The sequence below is a fragment of the Malaclemys terrapin genome, chromosome 4, assembly GCF_027887155.1.
Source record: "Malaclemys terrapin pileata isolate rMalTer1 chromosome 4, rMalTer1.hap1, whole genome shotgun sequence".
NCBI lineage: Eukaryota > Metazoa > Chordata > Testudines > Emydidae > Malaclemys > Malaclemys terrapin.
Genome location: NC_071508.1, coordinates 29145155 through 29161028, shown reverse-complemented (window position 1 = coordinate 29161028; position 15874 = coordinate 29145155). Strand labels below are relative to the sequence as shown.

The following is a 15874-nucleotide window of genomic DNA, read 5'->3' as shown; positions in this document are numbered from 1 at the left end:
ATTGCTTGGTAAGCTGGGTGCAAGCAAACCATATGCGCTTTACTATGGTCAAATGTAAATGCATCCATCTAGGAACAAAGACTGTCGGCCATAATTACAGGATGGGGGACTCTGTCCTGGGAAGCAGAGAGTCAAACAGATTTGGGGGTGGGTGGGGATCGACAATCAGCTGAACAGGAGCCCCCAGTGTGACCCTGTAGCCAAAAAGGCTAATGCAACCCCGGGATGCATAAACAGGGGAATCTCGAGTAGGAGCAGAGAGTTGATTCTCCCTCTGTATTTGGCACTGGTTGGACCACTGCTGGGATCCTGTGTCCAGGTCTGGTGCCCACAATTCCAGAAGGATGTTGATAAATGGGGGAGGGGTCAGAGAAGAGTCATGAGAATGATTAAAAGATTAGAAAACCTGCCTGAGAGTGATTGATTCATGTAGCTCAATCTATTTAGCTTAACAAGGAAAAGCTTATGGGGTGACTTGATCACAGGTACCTACAAGGGGAACAAATATTTGATAATGGGCTCTTCAGTCTAGCAGAGAAAGGTCTAACACGCGCCAATGGCTGGACATTGAAGCTAGACAATTCAGACATGAAATAAGGGGTGATTTTTTCCACAGGAAGGGTAATTAACCCCTGGAACAATTTTCCAAGGCCCGCAGTGGAGTCTCTGTCATGGACAATTTGTAAATCCAGCCGGACTGTATTTCTAAACACAGGGCCGGCTTTATGACCCGTGGGGCCCAATTCCAATACCCAGCGGCTGATGAAGAGATGGATGGATGGGAGGGTGTGTACAAGAAGAGATGATTGATGCATGGGAAGATGGATGGATGGATGGTGAAGAGATGGACAGGTGGGAGGGTGTGTACAGGAAGAGATGGATGGAGAAATGATTGGATGGATGGACAGGTGGAATAGTGCGTACAGGAAGTGATGGTGAAGAGATGGGAGGATGGATGGATGGATGGTGAAGGGATGGATAGGTGGGAGGTGTGCACAGGAAAGCTGGGGCAGGGTCCATCCACTCTGTTCGGGAGGGGCTATGCCGAGGAGGGCCGTATAAGCACAAGCAGGAGACAGGCAGTGCACAAGGGATGCTGGCTCTCAGCTCACCCCCACGCTAAACCAGGCAGCAGGAAATAACAACGAAAACAAGCCACAGGGTTGAGCCAGAGAAGCAAAACCCCTGAATGCGCCTGGCAGACCTCCCCTCCCCCCTCCAGTGCTCCCCACGCCCGGCTGCCCCTTCCACGCGGCTCAGCCAGTGCTTGCCTCTGCTCTGCTTTTCTCTCTAGTTGTGGGAAGCTCAGATCTCCCCAAGGCTCTGGAGTGCTGGTTGCACTGCTAATGTCACCTCGCCGAGAGCGTGTCCAATCCTCCCCTGCTGCAGGGCCGCAGCTCTGATGGGGGGGAGTCCATGCTGGCATGGGATGGGGGGAGAAGCTACTGTCAGCTGAGGGCGGGGATGGGATGTGATTCTCCTGCTCATGAAAATGAAGGAGAAAAGGTGCTAGAGACAGGTGTGATGTGCACAGCTGCTCCGCCAGTGCCCCTCAGTCCCGACCCACAGCCCTTGCTAGCCCAGCCCTGGGCTCCCCCTCAAACTCTGCTGGTGGCCCTCACTCCTGAGGCACCTGCCCAGCAGTGGGTCTGGCCCAGCATGGGCTGGCAGACATCTGAGAAGGGAGTCGGACAGGGGAGAAGAGGAAGAACTCATCACTTCTAATTGACTTCCCAGCTAACGAAGCAATCAAGAATGGGCTGAGCCAGCCTGTGGCCGGGGCTGTGTGCAAAGACCCAGCTAATGTAAATCACACTGCTCCTGGATTCCACCTCTGCCACGCCCACACAGGGCCACTGAAACCAACTCAGTTCCCCGGCTGTCCAGGAGGCCCTGCAATGCCCAGTCTGGATCCCCCGAGCTAGGCTCCTGCTCTCGTCTGCTCCAGTGAAGCAAAGTCCTCCCCAGCGTGCCTCGGCTGGCGTCACAGCAGGTAGGGGTCTAGCCCAAGGCAAGGAGCATTGGTGTGCTGGGTTTGCACTGGTGGCCCGCCCAGGGGCCATGCCATGCTCTGCACTGTGAGTCTCCCTCAGACTGAGTTGCCATAGTTCACCTTCGGGAGATGAGAGTCTCCTTGCCAGGCAGAGCTGGCAGGAGGCATTTCCTGCCCTGGGGCTCCGGGGCAGCAAGAGTCTCATCTGAGTCGGCTGAGACCTTCAAACTCATCCCACTTGTGCAGCAAACAGAGCTGAACCCAACTCTTCCCCACGGACCGAACCACACACATTGCTGGCTCTGCACAGATGGGAAGCCAGCCAGAGGCCAGCTGTCCTCCAAACAGCCATGCACTGAAGCAGGTGAGCTAATCACTGGGAAAAGCGGCTCCCAGGTTCATCTGCCAGCAAAGCCGGGACAGACAAAGACCGCTGGTGGCTGGAGGGTCTGGCAGTGGCAGCACTCCGATCCCCAGTTCAGCCCAGCAGAGGTATCCTTGTGACCAGGACAGAGGCGTGCAACAAGCCAGCAGAGCAGATCAAGGCTGGCTGATGTTCTGCTGTTACTAACTAGGTGGCAGGAACGCAGGGATCTAACGCTCTGTCCCTTCTGGTTTCTCTCACTGTCTAGCAGCGTCCTGGTCTCTTTCTCACACACACAAATATCACCTCGAGGACCGACCTTGAAGCATATGAAAGTGTGAGGGACCCAGGAGGCTGCCAGCATCTTGGCAAGGGAAGTTTGGCTCACTGTGTGGGGCTTGTGCCCCCTGAAACCTGCTGAGCAAGAGCTCCTGGTGTGGCGCCGAGGCCAAAGGGCTAACACCAGCCTGCGATGTGTCACCAAGCTGGAGCCAGAGCAGGGAGACATTATGGCATCTGTGCTTGGCACTGCTGCGACCGCTGCTGGAGCCTGTGTCCAGTCCTGGGGCCCCCAGCTTAAAGAGGATGCTGGTCAATTGGGGAAGGTTTGGAGGGGTGGAACCATGAGAACGAGTGAAGGGTTGAAGAACATCCCTTATAGGGAGAGACTCCAGGAGCTCATTCTGCTTGGCTACAAGGAGGCCCAGGGGTGGCTTGATCACAGTCTAGAGGTACCTTCGTGGGGAACAGCAATGGGATAATAGATGCTCTAGCAGCCGGAGGTCTCACAAGAGAAGGTGGCTGACGCTGAAGCGAGATAACAGCAGACTGGAAGGAAGGTGCAGAGTCTAACAGAGCGGGGGAATTAGCCAGTGGAACAACTGACTAAAGGGCGCGTGCGGTGGGTTCTGCAGCACGGCAGTTTGTAAATCGGGGGGGGGGGGGTCACTGCTCTAGGGACTCTTCCAGGGCCTGTGCTAGCCAGTGGGTTGGACTAGATGATCACAGTCGTCCCTCCTGGCTTTATAAGTGATAAAACTCCTGATACATGAACCGCACACACACGAGCACACACTCACACCGGGACACACATGCACGCACACATGCACACGGACACACACACATGCACACACACAGACATGCACACACGTGCACACACATGCACAAGCACACATGCGCACACACATGCATTCAGCTCCTATGTCACAAGAGCCCTTCCTACTCTTTTCAATGCTGACAGCTCCCCACTTCCTCCCACAGGCACTTCCTGTGTCACAAACTGCGTGGCCTGTCTGGCTGCCAGGCATCGGTAAAACAGCCTCCCCCCCCACAGAGAGCCCCAGAGCAGGGCCCAGCTGTTCGCACAAGCTCTTTGTGCACCCGAGTGGAGAGCCCGGTGTTGTCAGGCCGGAGCCAGGCACATGGGAGTCTAGCCCAAAGGGGTCTCTTCAACACCAGGGGAGCATATTGTGGGAACAGGGGTCCTAAAGAACTCTGGAGGAGAAGGACTTCAGGTGCGATGGTTCTACTGTGTGTGTGTGTGTGTGTGTGTACAAGTGTATTTGTGTGTACATGTGTAAACGTGTGTGTATGTGTGTTTGTGGGTCTGCTGATGGGTATGGGCTTGTGTCTGAGCGCTCACATGTATCTGTGCAGTCACGTGTGTTCGTGTTTAGTCACACACGTGTGCCCATGTATCTGCTGACCTGTCCACCACTAATCACTGGAGCTCTCCGTTATTAACCGCTCATGTTCAAATACCCCCCATTCTGGGGCTGCTGCCCCCAGCACTGTAGCCCCTTCCCCCCACAGAGCCTGGGTGGCTGCAAGGCAGAGCTGCTCTGATCACCGCGCCAGTCACAATTGACAAGCATGGACCCGAGGAGCAGCCCACATTGCTGTGCATGGCGCTGGGCACGTCAGCCTCGCATTCGTACTCTGGGTGGCTGGTTACGTCAGTCTGCAGGGCCTCTCCTCCCAGGGAGAGCAGGAGTCCCGCTGTAGACTTCCTGGGGCCTGGGTGGCATGCGCAGCACTTCCCCACAGACAGGCAGGCAGGCAGCCCCAGACAGCCCCCCAGGACACCAGACTTAGTGTGCACACACACACACACGTACACACACAGCCCCATGCTGCAGGATGTTTTCACCCTAGACACATGCACACAACACTGCCGAGGCTGGGAGCGAAAGAGGCCAGCTGAGAAGCGGGTCTGGTTTTCTGAGCTCAGCCAAGCTTGAGGCAGGATGTGGGGTGGGGAACAGGCTGAATCCTGCCCCTTCCCCCAACCCCACCAGGCTGTTCCTCCGGACTTTCCTTACTCAGTTTGCTGGATATTTTGCCCTTTTCTGGGGACCTTTCAGTGAGACTCTCAACGCGCTTTGCAGACAATACTGGAGTCCCTCTCACAGTTCCCATGTCAGCAGCATTAACCTCCTTTTGCAGATGGGAAACCGAAGCACGTCACAGTGAAGAGACTCACTCGAGATTACAGAGCAAATCAATGGCAAAGCTGGGAATGGAGCCAGGGGCCCACAAGCTCTCACCACTGATCCCAACTGCCTCTCACCTCTGCGCCCCACCCAGGACCCAGCTTCTCCCACAGAAATAGGAAAAAATGGCACAGTTCTTACCTCTCTCCACTGCTTGGTCTCTATCCCCTGGGTATACAGCACACACACTGGGGGGAAAGAGAACAGGCCGCAGGTTAACGTGGACAGTTGGACTGGTACATGCCTCTCCTTTGGGGCGTCTGGTCCAGCAGACCGGAGCCTTCCTCCCACTCTGAGGAAGGAGAGGGTGGGGCTCTAGTGTCGCCTTTTTGATTTGGAAGCCAAAGATTTTGGTCCGTCAAGGGGATCTCTCTGGCTCCCCCCCCCCACACACACACACACAGGTCAGCGTTAGCTGCATCACAACTAGCACCCAGCGGCTCCCACCAGGGCCCCATTGCTCTACAGGCTCTACTATGAGATATTCCCCACCCCAAACAGACCAGACAGACAGAGGGTGAGAGGGGAAATTGAGGCACAGAGAAAGGAAATGACTTGACCAAAGTCATCCAGCTGCTAGTGGCAGAGGCAGGAATAGAAGCCCAAGTCCCAGCCAAATGCCCTGACCATGGGGCCACGCTGATGCTCCATCAGTGCATGCATTATTGCAGACATCGTTCCTACCTGTGGGTCACCGTGCCCTGCTCTGAGTGCAGTTACACCCCTCAGATGCCTGCTGCCCCCCTGCCCCACAGATCAGCACCAAGGAGGCTGAGTCTAGGCCAAGCTGCCTAACCCAGATTCTTCTGAAATGGTTTCAGCACAGGCCAGGCCTTCCCCAGCACTGACAGGGCATTGCTCAGAGGCCTGGGCGGAGTCTCCATGCCCGCCTAGCATGTGCCCAGAGCAGGGACTGCTAGTGTTACCCGACTGCCTTTAAAGAAGCCCAGAATCACTGACCAGACCCAACACACATGGGACCAGAAACTGGGGACCTCTGCTCCAGGTGTGGGAGGAACAGGGGCTTCCCCCAGCAAGGCTGACAGGAGCCATGCTGAGCTTGCCCGGCTGACAGCGTCTCCTTGCCCAACTCAGGGGGCGGAATGAATTGCCCCAGGGGATCTGACAGGCGGCTGAGTGGCAGCCAAAAGACCAACCAGAGTAGGGTGACCAGACAGCAAGTGTGAAAAACCGGGACAGAGGGTGGGGGGTAATAGGAGCCTATATAAGAAAAAGCCCCAAATATCGGGACTGTCCCTTTAAAATTGGGACATCTGGTCACCCTAAACCAGAGATTATTCTGTGTCGTGGCATAGCCTGGCCCAGGGAGCCGCTCCCTGGGCAGCTCCATGTGAGCAGCACAAGCTGCTGCTGGCCTGGGGATCCCCACCCAATGCTACCCCGCTCCCTCCCCGTGCCTGAGCACTAGCTCTGCAGCTCCCATTGGCTGGGAACCACAGCCAATGGGAGCTGTGGGGACGGCGCCTGCTGGTGGCAGCACACAGAGGCGCCTAGCTGTGCCTCCGCCTAGGAGCAGCAGGGATAGGTTGCCGATTGCAGGGAGCCGCCTGAGGTGAGCGCCACCCAGATCTGGCACCCCGAAACCTCTCCCGTGCCCAAACTCCCTCCCAGAGCCTGCGCCCCGCACCCCCTCCCACACTCCAAACCCCTCATGGATGGTCCTGTGCCTAGGAACAGCAGGGACATGTCGCCGCTTCTAGGGAGCCACGCAGAGCCAGGTAGGGAGCCTGCCTGCCTCACGCCACCCAGACTATAAATTGGACTTTCTATGAAGATTAGAAATGCCGGTTTATAGAGCGTTCTGGTTGGTACAGGGCCAGATAACACCGTTTTTCCTGTATTCGAACTGTAGGGACGTGTTCAGTGTTCGGACTTTACTGAGTGCTTGGGAACGGCTGCCGGCGTCAATCTCACCCAGAACGTCGGTATCCCTTATAGGGCGGTGACTGGTGAGCAGCTGTATTGTGAGTCTGTGACAGTGTGAACCATCAGCCAGGAGAGAGACGTTAGCTAGCGCGAAGGGCTGGGCTCCACCCGAAGATGTGATGCTCGGCCCCACAGGAGAGGTCCATCGACACCAGGTGGACTATTGTGAGACGTTGAAGAGGACGAAAGATGTTGGCTGTTCTGCCCTTGCCCCGGAAAATGGGTCATGAGAGTGGATTCCTCCCACTGGCTGAGTGTGCAGCTCAGAGCATACGGTAAGAGGGGGGATAAAAACTCCTAACAAGAAGGAACTGGATCTCTGTGCTGCTTGGACTCAGGGGAATGGGGGAGGGACAGTGAGGTTTACTAGACATAAGTAAGAGATCCCCAGAAGCCTTAAAGGATGTATAGACTTGTTTATTTTAGAAGCTTCTACAGATGAACCTCAGAAATACGAGAATGGAGGTTGTTCGTAACTCTGAACAAGACATTATGGACATCAGCCACGGGAGCGAGGTTGGGGCTGCAGACGTGGGGGGAGGGGTCAGGGCTCCAGGCGGGTGGGAGGATCGAGGTTTCTGACCCTCAGGACCCCAGGGCTCCCTGCAGGGGGCTCAGGGCTTCTGCCCCACACCAGGGCTCAGGGCTTTAGACCTGGGGGGAGTGCTTGGGCCTGGGGCTTCAGCCCGACAGCTCCATTCCCAGCTTCAGCCTTGCGGGGGACTGGGGCTCAGGGCTCCACACAGCACTGCTCCCGGTTTCAGCCTGGGGGGCACTAGGGCTCAGGGCTTTAGCTACATGGGGGGGAACGCTGGGGCTGAAACCAGCGCTCTCCTCATAGGTAAAGCCCCAAGACCCAGAGCCCCCCTCAGGGCTGAAGCCAGAAATGGAGCTGCGGGGCTGAAGCACTGAACCCCGGAGCTCTCCCTCGAGTCTAAAGCCCTGGGCCCCAGTGTTCCCAAGGGTCAGGACCCCAGAGCCCCCCCCCACCCCCTGGAACCCTGACTCCCCCCGTCCCACCGTGTGGCTAAAGCCCCAGCTCCCACCCACCCACCCACCCCCCGCCCTGTGGCTGAAGTGTGAAGCCCTGAGCCCTGCAGGGCTAAAGCCCCGAGCCCTGCAGGGCTAAAGCCCCAAGCCCTTCCCGCCCCTACTGGGCCCTGGAGTTTTTATAGTATGTTCTAGGGGGGCTCAGAAAGAAAAAGGTTGAGAACCCTGCAGTACAGTATTTGCTGGGGTTTTGTTTTGTCTCTGCTGCTGCCTGATCGCATACTGCCAGTTCCACACGGTGTCCGGTTGACCGGCCAGTCCGTAATTCTGGAGTTCCTATCTGAGGTTTTACTGTATTATACAAATAAGTTACAATCTTAAATTTGAAAACGTCTCTCTGTTCACCTGCTTTAACCCCGTCAATAATTCTCATTTCCTTTCCCTACGTAATACATCTGTAGATAGTTTGTTAGAGGCTTGGCTGCAAACCTTGTCCTTGGGGTGAGATCTAAGGTGCAACTGAGCTGGGGGAAGTGACTGGTCCTTTGGGACTGGGAGTGACCTGAACCTTGCTGTAATCTGTGGTGAGGGACCAGCTACCACAAAGGTGGATGGGCGGCAAGACAAATAGGCATGCCCAAGGGGACTGTCTGCGACTCCGTGTTCAGACTGTTGCAGTGCCAGAGACGTTCACACTTGATACTTGGCTGCTGAAATCTAAGTGCAGAGCTCAGCCAATATGGGCCCTGCTCCCGCCAGTCTGCCCTGAGGTTGGGACACAGACTCTCGCCTCACTGCAAGCAGCTGTACTCGCCTCACTTTCAGTCAGTAGGAACCAGCCTGAGACCCAGCAAACTCATCTCACGCAGGGACCACCAAACAGTCACTTCTGGCCTGGATGGGACTTGAATCAGGGACAGAGACTCTGCGGCCCCAACCCCATCCCTGGAGCCATCCAATGCCCCCTTCCCCCCGTACCCCCATAACTGCTCCAGTGCAGCCTCATGTGCACTCCCATGTGCTTAACGTGACTGTCCATGCAGTGCCATGTGCTGGATGACATGCTGCCCCACAGCATCCTTCCCCCACGTCTCTGCTCCCTGGAGGTTGGGCCAGGCTCATGCTGCACTAACGCGTTAAAGGCTAACCCGAGGGGATTTCTGGCTCATTTCACACCCAGATCTGGTCTGGGGATTTCGCAGAGGAGAGCGAGAGCTGAGAGGCACTCTCAGCAAATTGTCATTTGGAGACAAGTCAAGGAGCTGTAGGCTCGATTCTAATGCTATTTACTGAATGGAGCAGCTGCTTACGAGGCGAGGGCGTTCGGCTGGGCTTGGCGCAGTTCATCCCGGGAAGATGAATTTCCTAGCAGCGCGGCGCACACTGCACCAAGTACTAGCCTGCTGGACCCTGCTCCAGACCAGAAGCACCCCAATCCCCAGCACTGAGCCCCGCTGCCCCCGAAGTCCTGCGCTCAGTGTCCCCTGCGAGGGGTTCTCTGGGGCTGGGCTGAAGAGGATGTTCCCAGGGCGCTGCACCTCCCTTTCCTGGAGGGTTTCCTCCCAGCCCCCCGGCTTATCCATCGCTTGCCCTGCCCCCGCTGCTGTGCATGGGGCTCACAGATCGATGTGCACAAGCCTCTGGCCACAGGGCCCCAGCTGCTCCAGTGCTGACGTACCCCACCCCAGCTCTCCCTGGGGCCCCTGACCAACAGGGAGCAGGAGGCACTGAGACCCTTCCCTGCGAGCCCGCCCCCTCAGGCCCAAATCTGCAGCCCCCGGAGGCAGAGGGGGTTTGGAGAAGCCCCCCACCTTTGGGACCCCTAGTTCCAACCCCTCAGAGTCCCCCCATGTGTATTCCAGTCTCCCCCACCAGGGTTAGCAGCAGTTGTACAGGAGACCCCCAGCTGCCCTGGGCTCACTTAGGACATCACCACCGGGATGTGGGCAGTCAGACCTAATGGTCAGAGCAGGAGCCGGGGCAGAGTCCCAGACAGGCCAGAGGGCAAAACTGAGAGTCGAGTGAGATCAGACACGAGAGACAAACTTAGAGCAGAACCACGGATCGATAACCAGCGTTCGGCCAGGGCAGCGGGAAGCTCTCCGACCACAGCCAGGTGGGTCTGTCCCATGGATGACTTGCTGTGCCTGTGCCCTGGGCCCCAGCGTTCTGCCAATCAGCTCCCAGGACTGGGGCCTCTGTGTCACCCCAGGTGGCAGATTGGATCTTACAAGCTCTAAAGCAGCCCCGACCAGCACAACCCCCCTTGGTACTTACTTGGATCAGACTTGGAGAAGGTGTCCTTGTCCAAGAGGTGCCTGGAAGGAAGCAGAAGAGAACAGGTTATGGTGAGGCTCCGGCTGCTCCCCAGCCAAAGGGGTCCCCATAGACTGTCTCTGGGCAGAGGAACTTCACAGCCCTGTCAAGCCCCAGCCTGAAGTGGGCGTGATCCACATCTGGGTCATAGCTTCCTCCCGCTGCCAGCCGCCTCTAAGCTCCGGGCCCTTCAACCCCTGCCTCCTGTTCAAACTGCTCCTCTTCCTCGGCTGTCAACGCAGCTCAGTTCTGGTGTGCAGCACTCCCTGGCCTGAGCCCCTCAATCCCAGCCCTGGGCTCCCCCCCATGCACTGCTCAGCTGATGTATTTCACTCCTCACCCACTGCCCTTCTGCTATTCCAGTCCTGGGCTCTCTCACACCCAGCTCTGCCAGGGCTCCTCAGTTCTGACCCCCAGATCTGGACTCCCACTATGGCTGTGCCAATGCCCCACAGCCCTTCTGACTAAGACAGGGCTTCTCCGTACTTCCACAAATGCCGAGAGTGTCCAGGAAAAGCTGTTGCTACCACAAATATGCCAAACCCAACATTTGCAGCCCCGTCTCTCCACCAGCGAACTGCAGGGCTCAGCCGGACCAAACACATCACAGCAGGACCTACGGTAACGGCAGCATGGCCATCGATTCGATGGCCCCAGGCATCCCTGCTCAGCAACTGCTGTCATTCCCCAGCCGTGGCCCATGTGCAATGAATTCAGAGGGTCTCAGCCTCTTTCAAACACACAAGCATTGACAGAAAACCAACGTGACAACTGACTTCCTCGTTTGTAGCCTCAGCAGAGAGCCCAAGGGTGAGTGGGCTGTGGAGACTGGAGGACAAACCTGACAGGGCAGGGCTGAGATGCCTTGGCAGGGGTCAGTGGTAGGAAGCCTGCCTCTCCTGGGCTGTGATGGACAGTGTGATTACTGATGCTGTGATGGAGCCTAGGTGTGCCAGCAAGCGTCAGAGCCCATCACACCAGTGCCACACACATGTAATGAGAAAACAGGCCCTGTCCTGGTGAGCGTACAATCTACGTAGCTGCCTGTTAGCTGGAGACACCTGGCACCGTCAGCCAGCGCGCTCTGGACCTCAAAGGAAATAAACCAGCCCTCAGGAGCTGTGCTTACCAGCACAGGTGTGCCAGACCCCAGCTGGCGTAAACCAGCACAGATCCTGACAGGTCAGAGCAGCTGATTTGCACCATCTGCGCGTCGGCCCATGGTTTTTAGCAGTTGCTGGTTCTAGAAGTGAGGGAAGGCAGCCTCTCTTCTAAGTCAGTATTTTCTCTCTGTCTCCATCCCCTCTCCCCCTCCCTAGCCCCAGCGCAGGCAAGTTATCAGAACATCACATGTGCTTCTCATTACTGTCTCCTGATACTTGGGATTTACCAGCCCTCCCGCTCAGGGGAAGGGCTTCCCCTGCTCGCCAGGCATCTGCAGTGGGCTGAGACACCAGGGAGGGGGGTCCAGCCACCGGCGTAGCAGAGAGAGGATGTTGCGCTTTGCACGGCAGCCCCTCAGGCAGGTGCACATAGAGCTGGAGAAGCTGCGTCCAGCCCCTTTCTCCACACAGCGGGGGGAGCTGAGCTCCGCCGAGTGCCACGCGTGGTACAAGGAGCAGGATTGGCTGGGCTGTGGCTAGGATACAAGATTGAATTGTTGCCAGCAAGCAGAGGGAATATACCAAGTGGGCTTTGCTAATGCACAAAAAGCAAAGTAGCCCAAGGCCTTCCCGGAGCCTCACCCCCTGGGATCTCCCGGGGCATTCAGAGACAACAGGGCTCTACCAAAGGGGGCGTGTGGTGCTGCAGGGAAGGCTAAGGGCAGGAATCCTGAATTCTAGTCCCTGCTCTGGTGCTACCTTAGTGTCTGCTGTTTAGTGTTTTGAGATCCCCAGTGACGATCGCCATTACAGCATACAGATTATTGATTCCTCCATTGATAAGATGTGCATTTTCTTTCGACCACAGGAAGACTGTCAATTAAAACAATGGTTCAGACCCTCCATGGGTGTCTGCAGGTGTAGCTCTCTGGTTCAAATGTTGCAATCATTTATACCAGTATAAATCAGGAGTGAACCCACTGGAGAGATTTCAATGGACTTACTCTGGATTCACACCACTTTGACAGTTTTATTGTCTCACCAGTGTAAATCAGGAGTGACTCCACTGGGCCCCGTTCTCCTCTCATTCCCCTGGTGTAAATCAGGAGTGACGCCAGTGAAGTCAATGAAGGGACGCTGGGGTAAGGGAGAGAACCCAGGCCCTGCTCTCAGCCAGTGCTTGTGCTCCCTCCCAGAGGATGCAGCCCCTTCGCAGCAGCACCCTGCAGCACCCCACATGCTGATGGGCGAGACCAGGCACAGGGGACGCTCAGCCTCTGTCCCATTGCCCGGCTGCCCAGCGCTCCCGGGGGCTGCTGGAAACCTACCTGAGAGCAAGCGCCAGCACTGGAACAGCAAGGATGGGGAGGCAATGGCAAGGGATGTGCCACATGCCCTGGAGAAGGCTCTAGCAAAGCTCCCTGGCATGGCAAGGGTTAAAGAAAGGAGTACACCCTTCCCCTTCCAGTAGCTGAGCGTTTCCGCTCCTCGCAGCGCGATGCACCAGCCCCCGCCCACCCACCCCCAGCTGATGGGAGAGTCCCTGGCACCAGGCTAGTGGATCAGCTCTGCCATTGCCTAGCTGGGAGATCTGCCCGCGAGCTGCACCTCCCCTTCGGCATGGTGATCAGGAGTGGAGCACTCACTCGGGGCATCCCCACACCCACAAGGCAGTGCGGAGATCAGCCATGGCTTCCCCACACAGAGAAAGAGCAGGCAAACTGGTTGAAACAACAGTAAAGAACAGAATCATCAGACATATAGACAAATACAATTTGTTGGGGAAGAGTCAACACGGCTTTTGTAAAGGGAAATCATGCCTCACCAATCTACTAGAATTCTGTGAGAGGGTCAATGAATGTGTGGACAATGATGATCCAGTGGATATAGTGTACCTGGACTTTCAGAAAGCCTTTGACAGGGTCCCTCACCAAAGGCTCTTGAGCACACTAAATAGTCATGGGATAAGAGGGAAGATCATCTTCTGGACCAGTAACTGGTTAAAAGACAGGAAACAACGGTTGGAATAAATGGTCAGTTTTCAGAATGGAGAGAGATAGATAGCGGGGTTCCCCAAGGATCTGTAGTGGGACCAGTACTGTGCAACATATTCATAAATGATCTAGAAAAGGGGGTGAACATGAGGTAGCAAAATTTGCGGTTGATACAAAATTATTCAAGCTAGTTAAGTCCCAAGTTGAATGTGAAGAAACTGCAAAGGGATCTCACAAAATTGGGCAACAAAATGGCAAATGAAATTCAACACTGATAAGCATAAAGTAAAGCACGTTGGAAAAAATAATCCCAACTATACATATAAAATGATGGGGTCTAAATGAGCTGTTACCACTCAAGAAAGAGATCTTGGCGTCATTGTGGATAGTTCTCTGAAAACATCCACTCAATGTGCAGCAGCAGTCAAAAAAGCAAACAGAAGCGTTAGGAACCATTAGGAGAGGGAAAGATAATAAAACAGTAAATATAATGCCACTATATAAATCCATGGTACGCCCACACCTTGAACAGTGCGTGCAGATCTGGTTGCTCCATCTCAGAAAAGATATATTAGAATTGGAAAAGGTAGAGAGTGGAGCAATAAAAATGATTAGGGTATGGAACAGTTTCTATAGGAGCAGAGATTAAACACACTGGGACTATTCTGCTTAAAACAGAGATGACTAAGAGGGGATGTGATAGAGGTCTATAAATCATGACTGGTGTGGAGAAAGTGAATAGGGAAGTGTTATTTAACCCTGCACATAACACAAGAACTAGGGGTCACCTGATGATATTAATAGGCAGCAGGTTTAAAACAAACAAAAGGAAGTATTTCTTCCCACAATGCACTGTGAACCTGTGGAACTCCTTGCCAGGGGATGTTGTGAAGGACAAAACTCTAAGGGCACGTCTTCACTACCCGCCGGATCGGCGGGTAGCAATCGATCTATTGGGGATCGACTTATCGCGTCTAGTGAAGACGAGATAAAATCGATCCCCGATGGCTCTGCCGTCAACTCCGGAAATCCACCGTGGCAAGAGGCGGAAGCAGAGTCGACGGCAGCGCAGCAGCGGACGACTTGCCGCCGTCCTCACAGCCAGGTAAGTAGACCTAAAATACGCAACTTCAGCTACGCTATTCACGTAGCTGAAGTTGCGTATCTTAGGTCGACCCGACCTCTCCCCCCATAGTGTACACCTAGCCTCACAGGGATCAAAAAAGAACTAGAGAAATTCCTGCTGGATAGCAGACAGGAGCAGCTAACAGGGGAATTTTGTGACGGGGTTTAGAGGGGGAGTGTATGGGGGAGGGCTAGATACATTTAACATTCTTTAAACTTAAAGCCCAAAACACCCCCTGATAAAAACAAAACATCAACAAAGGAACGAGCTGCAGGAGTAAAAGGAGAAGGCAGGCAGAGTCCAGGAACAGAGTGGGGCCTACCCAGTTTATTGCACCCAATGCAGCATGTTTATTGGATGTTTACAGCATATTTATTGCTCCCCACAGCCTCTCTCAAGGTCTGCACTATTGCTGCTGACCCAGGTCTCTGGAAGGGTTTCCCTGCCCACCCCCCGCACTCTCCCCAAACAGTACCAAACCCACCCCATCCACAATGCCTACAAGCAGCCTTCTAGCCTCCCCTAGCAATTCTTGATTTTATCCTAAGTGGAGCACAGGATCTGGTCCAAGAGGTGAATATAGCTGGACCGCTTGGTAATAGTGACCATAATAGAATTAAATTTAACATCCCTGTGGCGGGGAAAACACCACAACAGCCCAACACTGTGGCATTTAATTTCAAAAAAAGAGGACTACACAAAAATGAGGAGGTTAGTTAAACAGAAATTAAAAGGTACAGCATCAAAAGTGAAATCCCTGCAAGCTGTGTGGAAACTTTTTAAAGACACCATAATAGAGGCTCAACTTAAACGTATAGCCCAAATTAAAAAAACACAGTAAGAGAACCAAAAAAGTGCTACCGTGGCTAAACAACAAAGTAAAAGAAGCAGTGAGAGGCAAAAAGCATCCTTTAAAAAGTGGAAGTTAAATCCAAGTGAGGAAAATAGAAAGGAGCATAAACACTGGCAAATGAAGTGTAAAAATACAATTAGGAAGGCCAAAAAAGAATTTGAAGAACAGCTAGCCAAAGACTCCAAAAGTAATAGAAAAAAAATGTTAAGTACATCAGAAGCCGGGAGCCTGCTAAACAACCACTGGATGGTCGAGGTGTTAAAGGAGCACTCAAAGACAATAAGGTCATTGCGGAGAACCTAAATGAATTCTTTGTATGGGTCTTCATGGTTGAGGATGTGAGGGAGATTTCCAAACTTGAGCCATTCTTTTTCGGTGAAAAATCTGTCCCAAATTGAGGTGTCAATAGAGGAAGTTTTGGACAAATTGATAAACTAAACAGTAATACGTCACCAGGATCAGCTGGTATTCCCCCGAGTTCTGAAGGAACTCAAATATGAAATTGCAGAACTACTAACTGTGGTTTGTAACCTGTCATTTAAATCAGCTTCTGTCCCAGATGACTGGAGGATAGCTAATGTGATGCCAATTTTTAAAAAGGGCTCTAGGGATGACCCTGGCAATTACAGTCTGACATCAGACTGGCTGAAACTATAGTACAGAACAAAATTGTCAGACACATAGATGAATATAATT

At 54.3% G+C, this 15874-nt stretch overlaps 1 protein-coding gene across 2 annotated transcripts in view; it reads right to left on the bottom strand.

Moving 5' to 3' along the window:
* The window catches only part of CPNE5 (copine 5), a 192129-nt gene that overhangs the window by 159503 nt on the left and 16752 nt on the right, over positions 1-15874 (bottom strand). For both annotated transcript variants that reach the window (XM_054028328.1, XM_054028329.1), the window contains exons 2-3: positions 10064-10104; positions 4991-5037 (exon numbers count right to left, since the gene is read on the bottom strand). In XM_054028328.1, coding sequence (XP_053884303.1) covers positions 4991-5037; positions 10064-10104 — 88 coding nt within the window. The remainder of the gene's footprint in view (positions 1-4990; positions 5038-10063; positions 10105-15874) is intronic.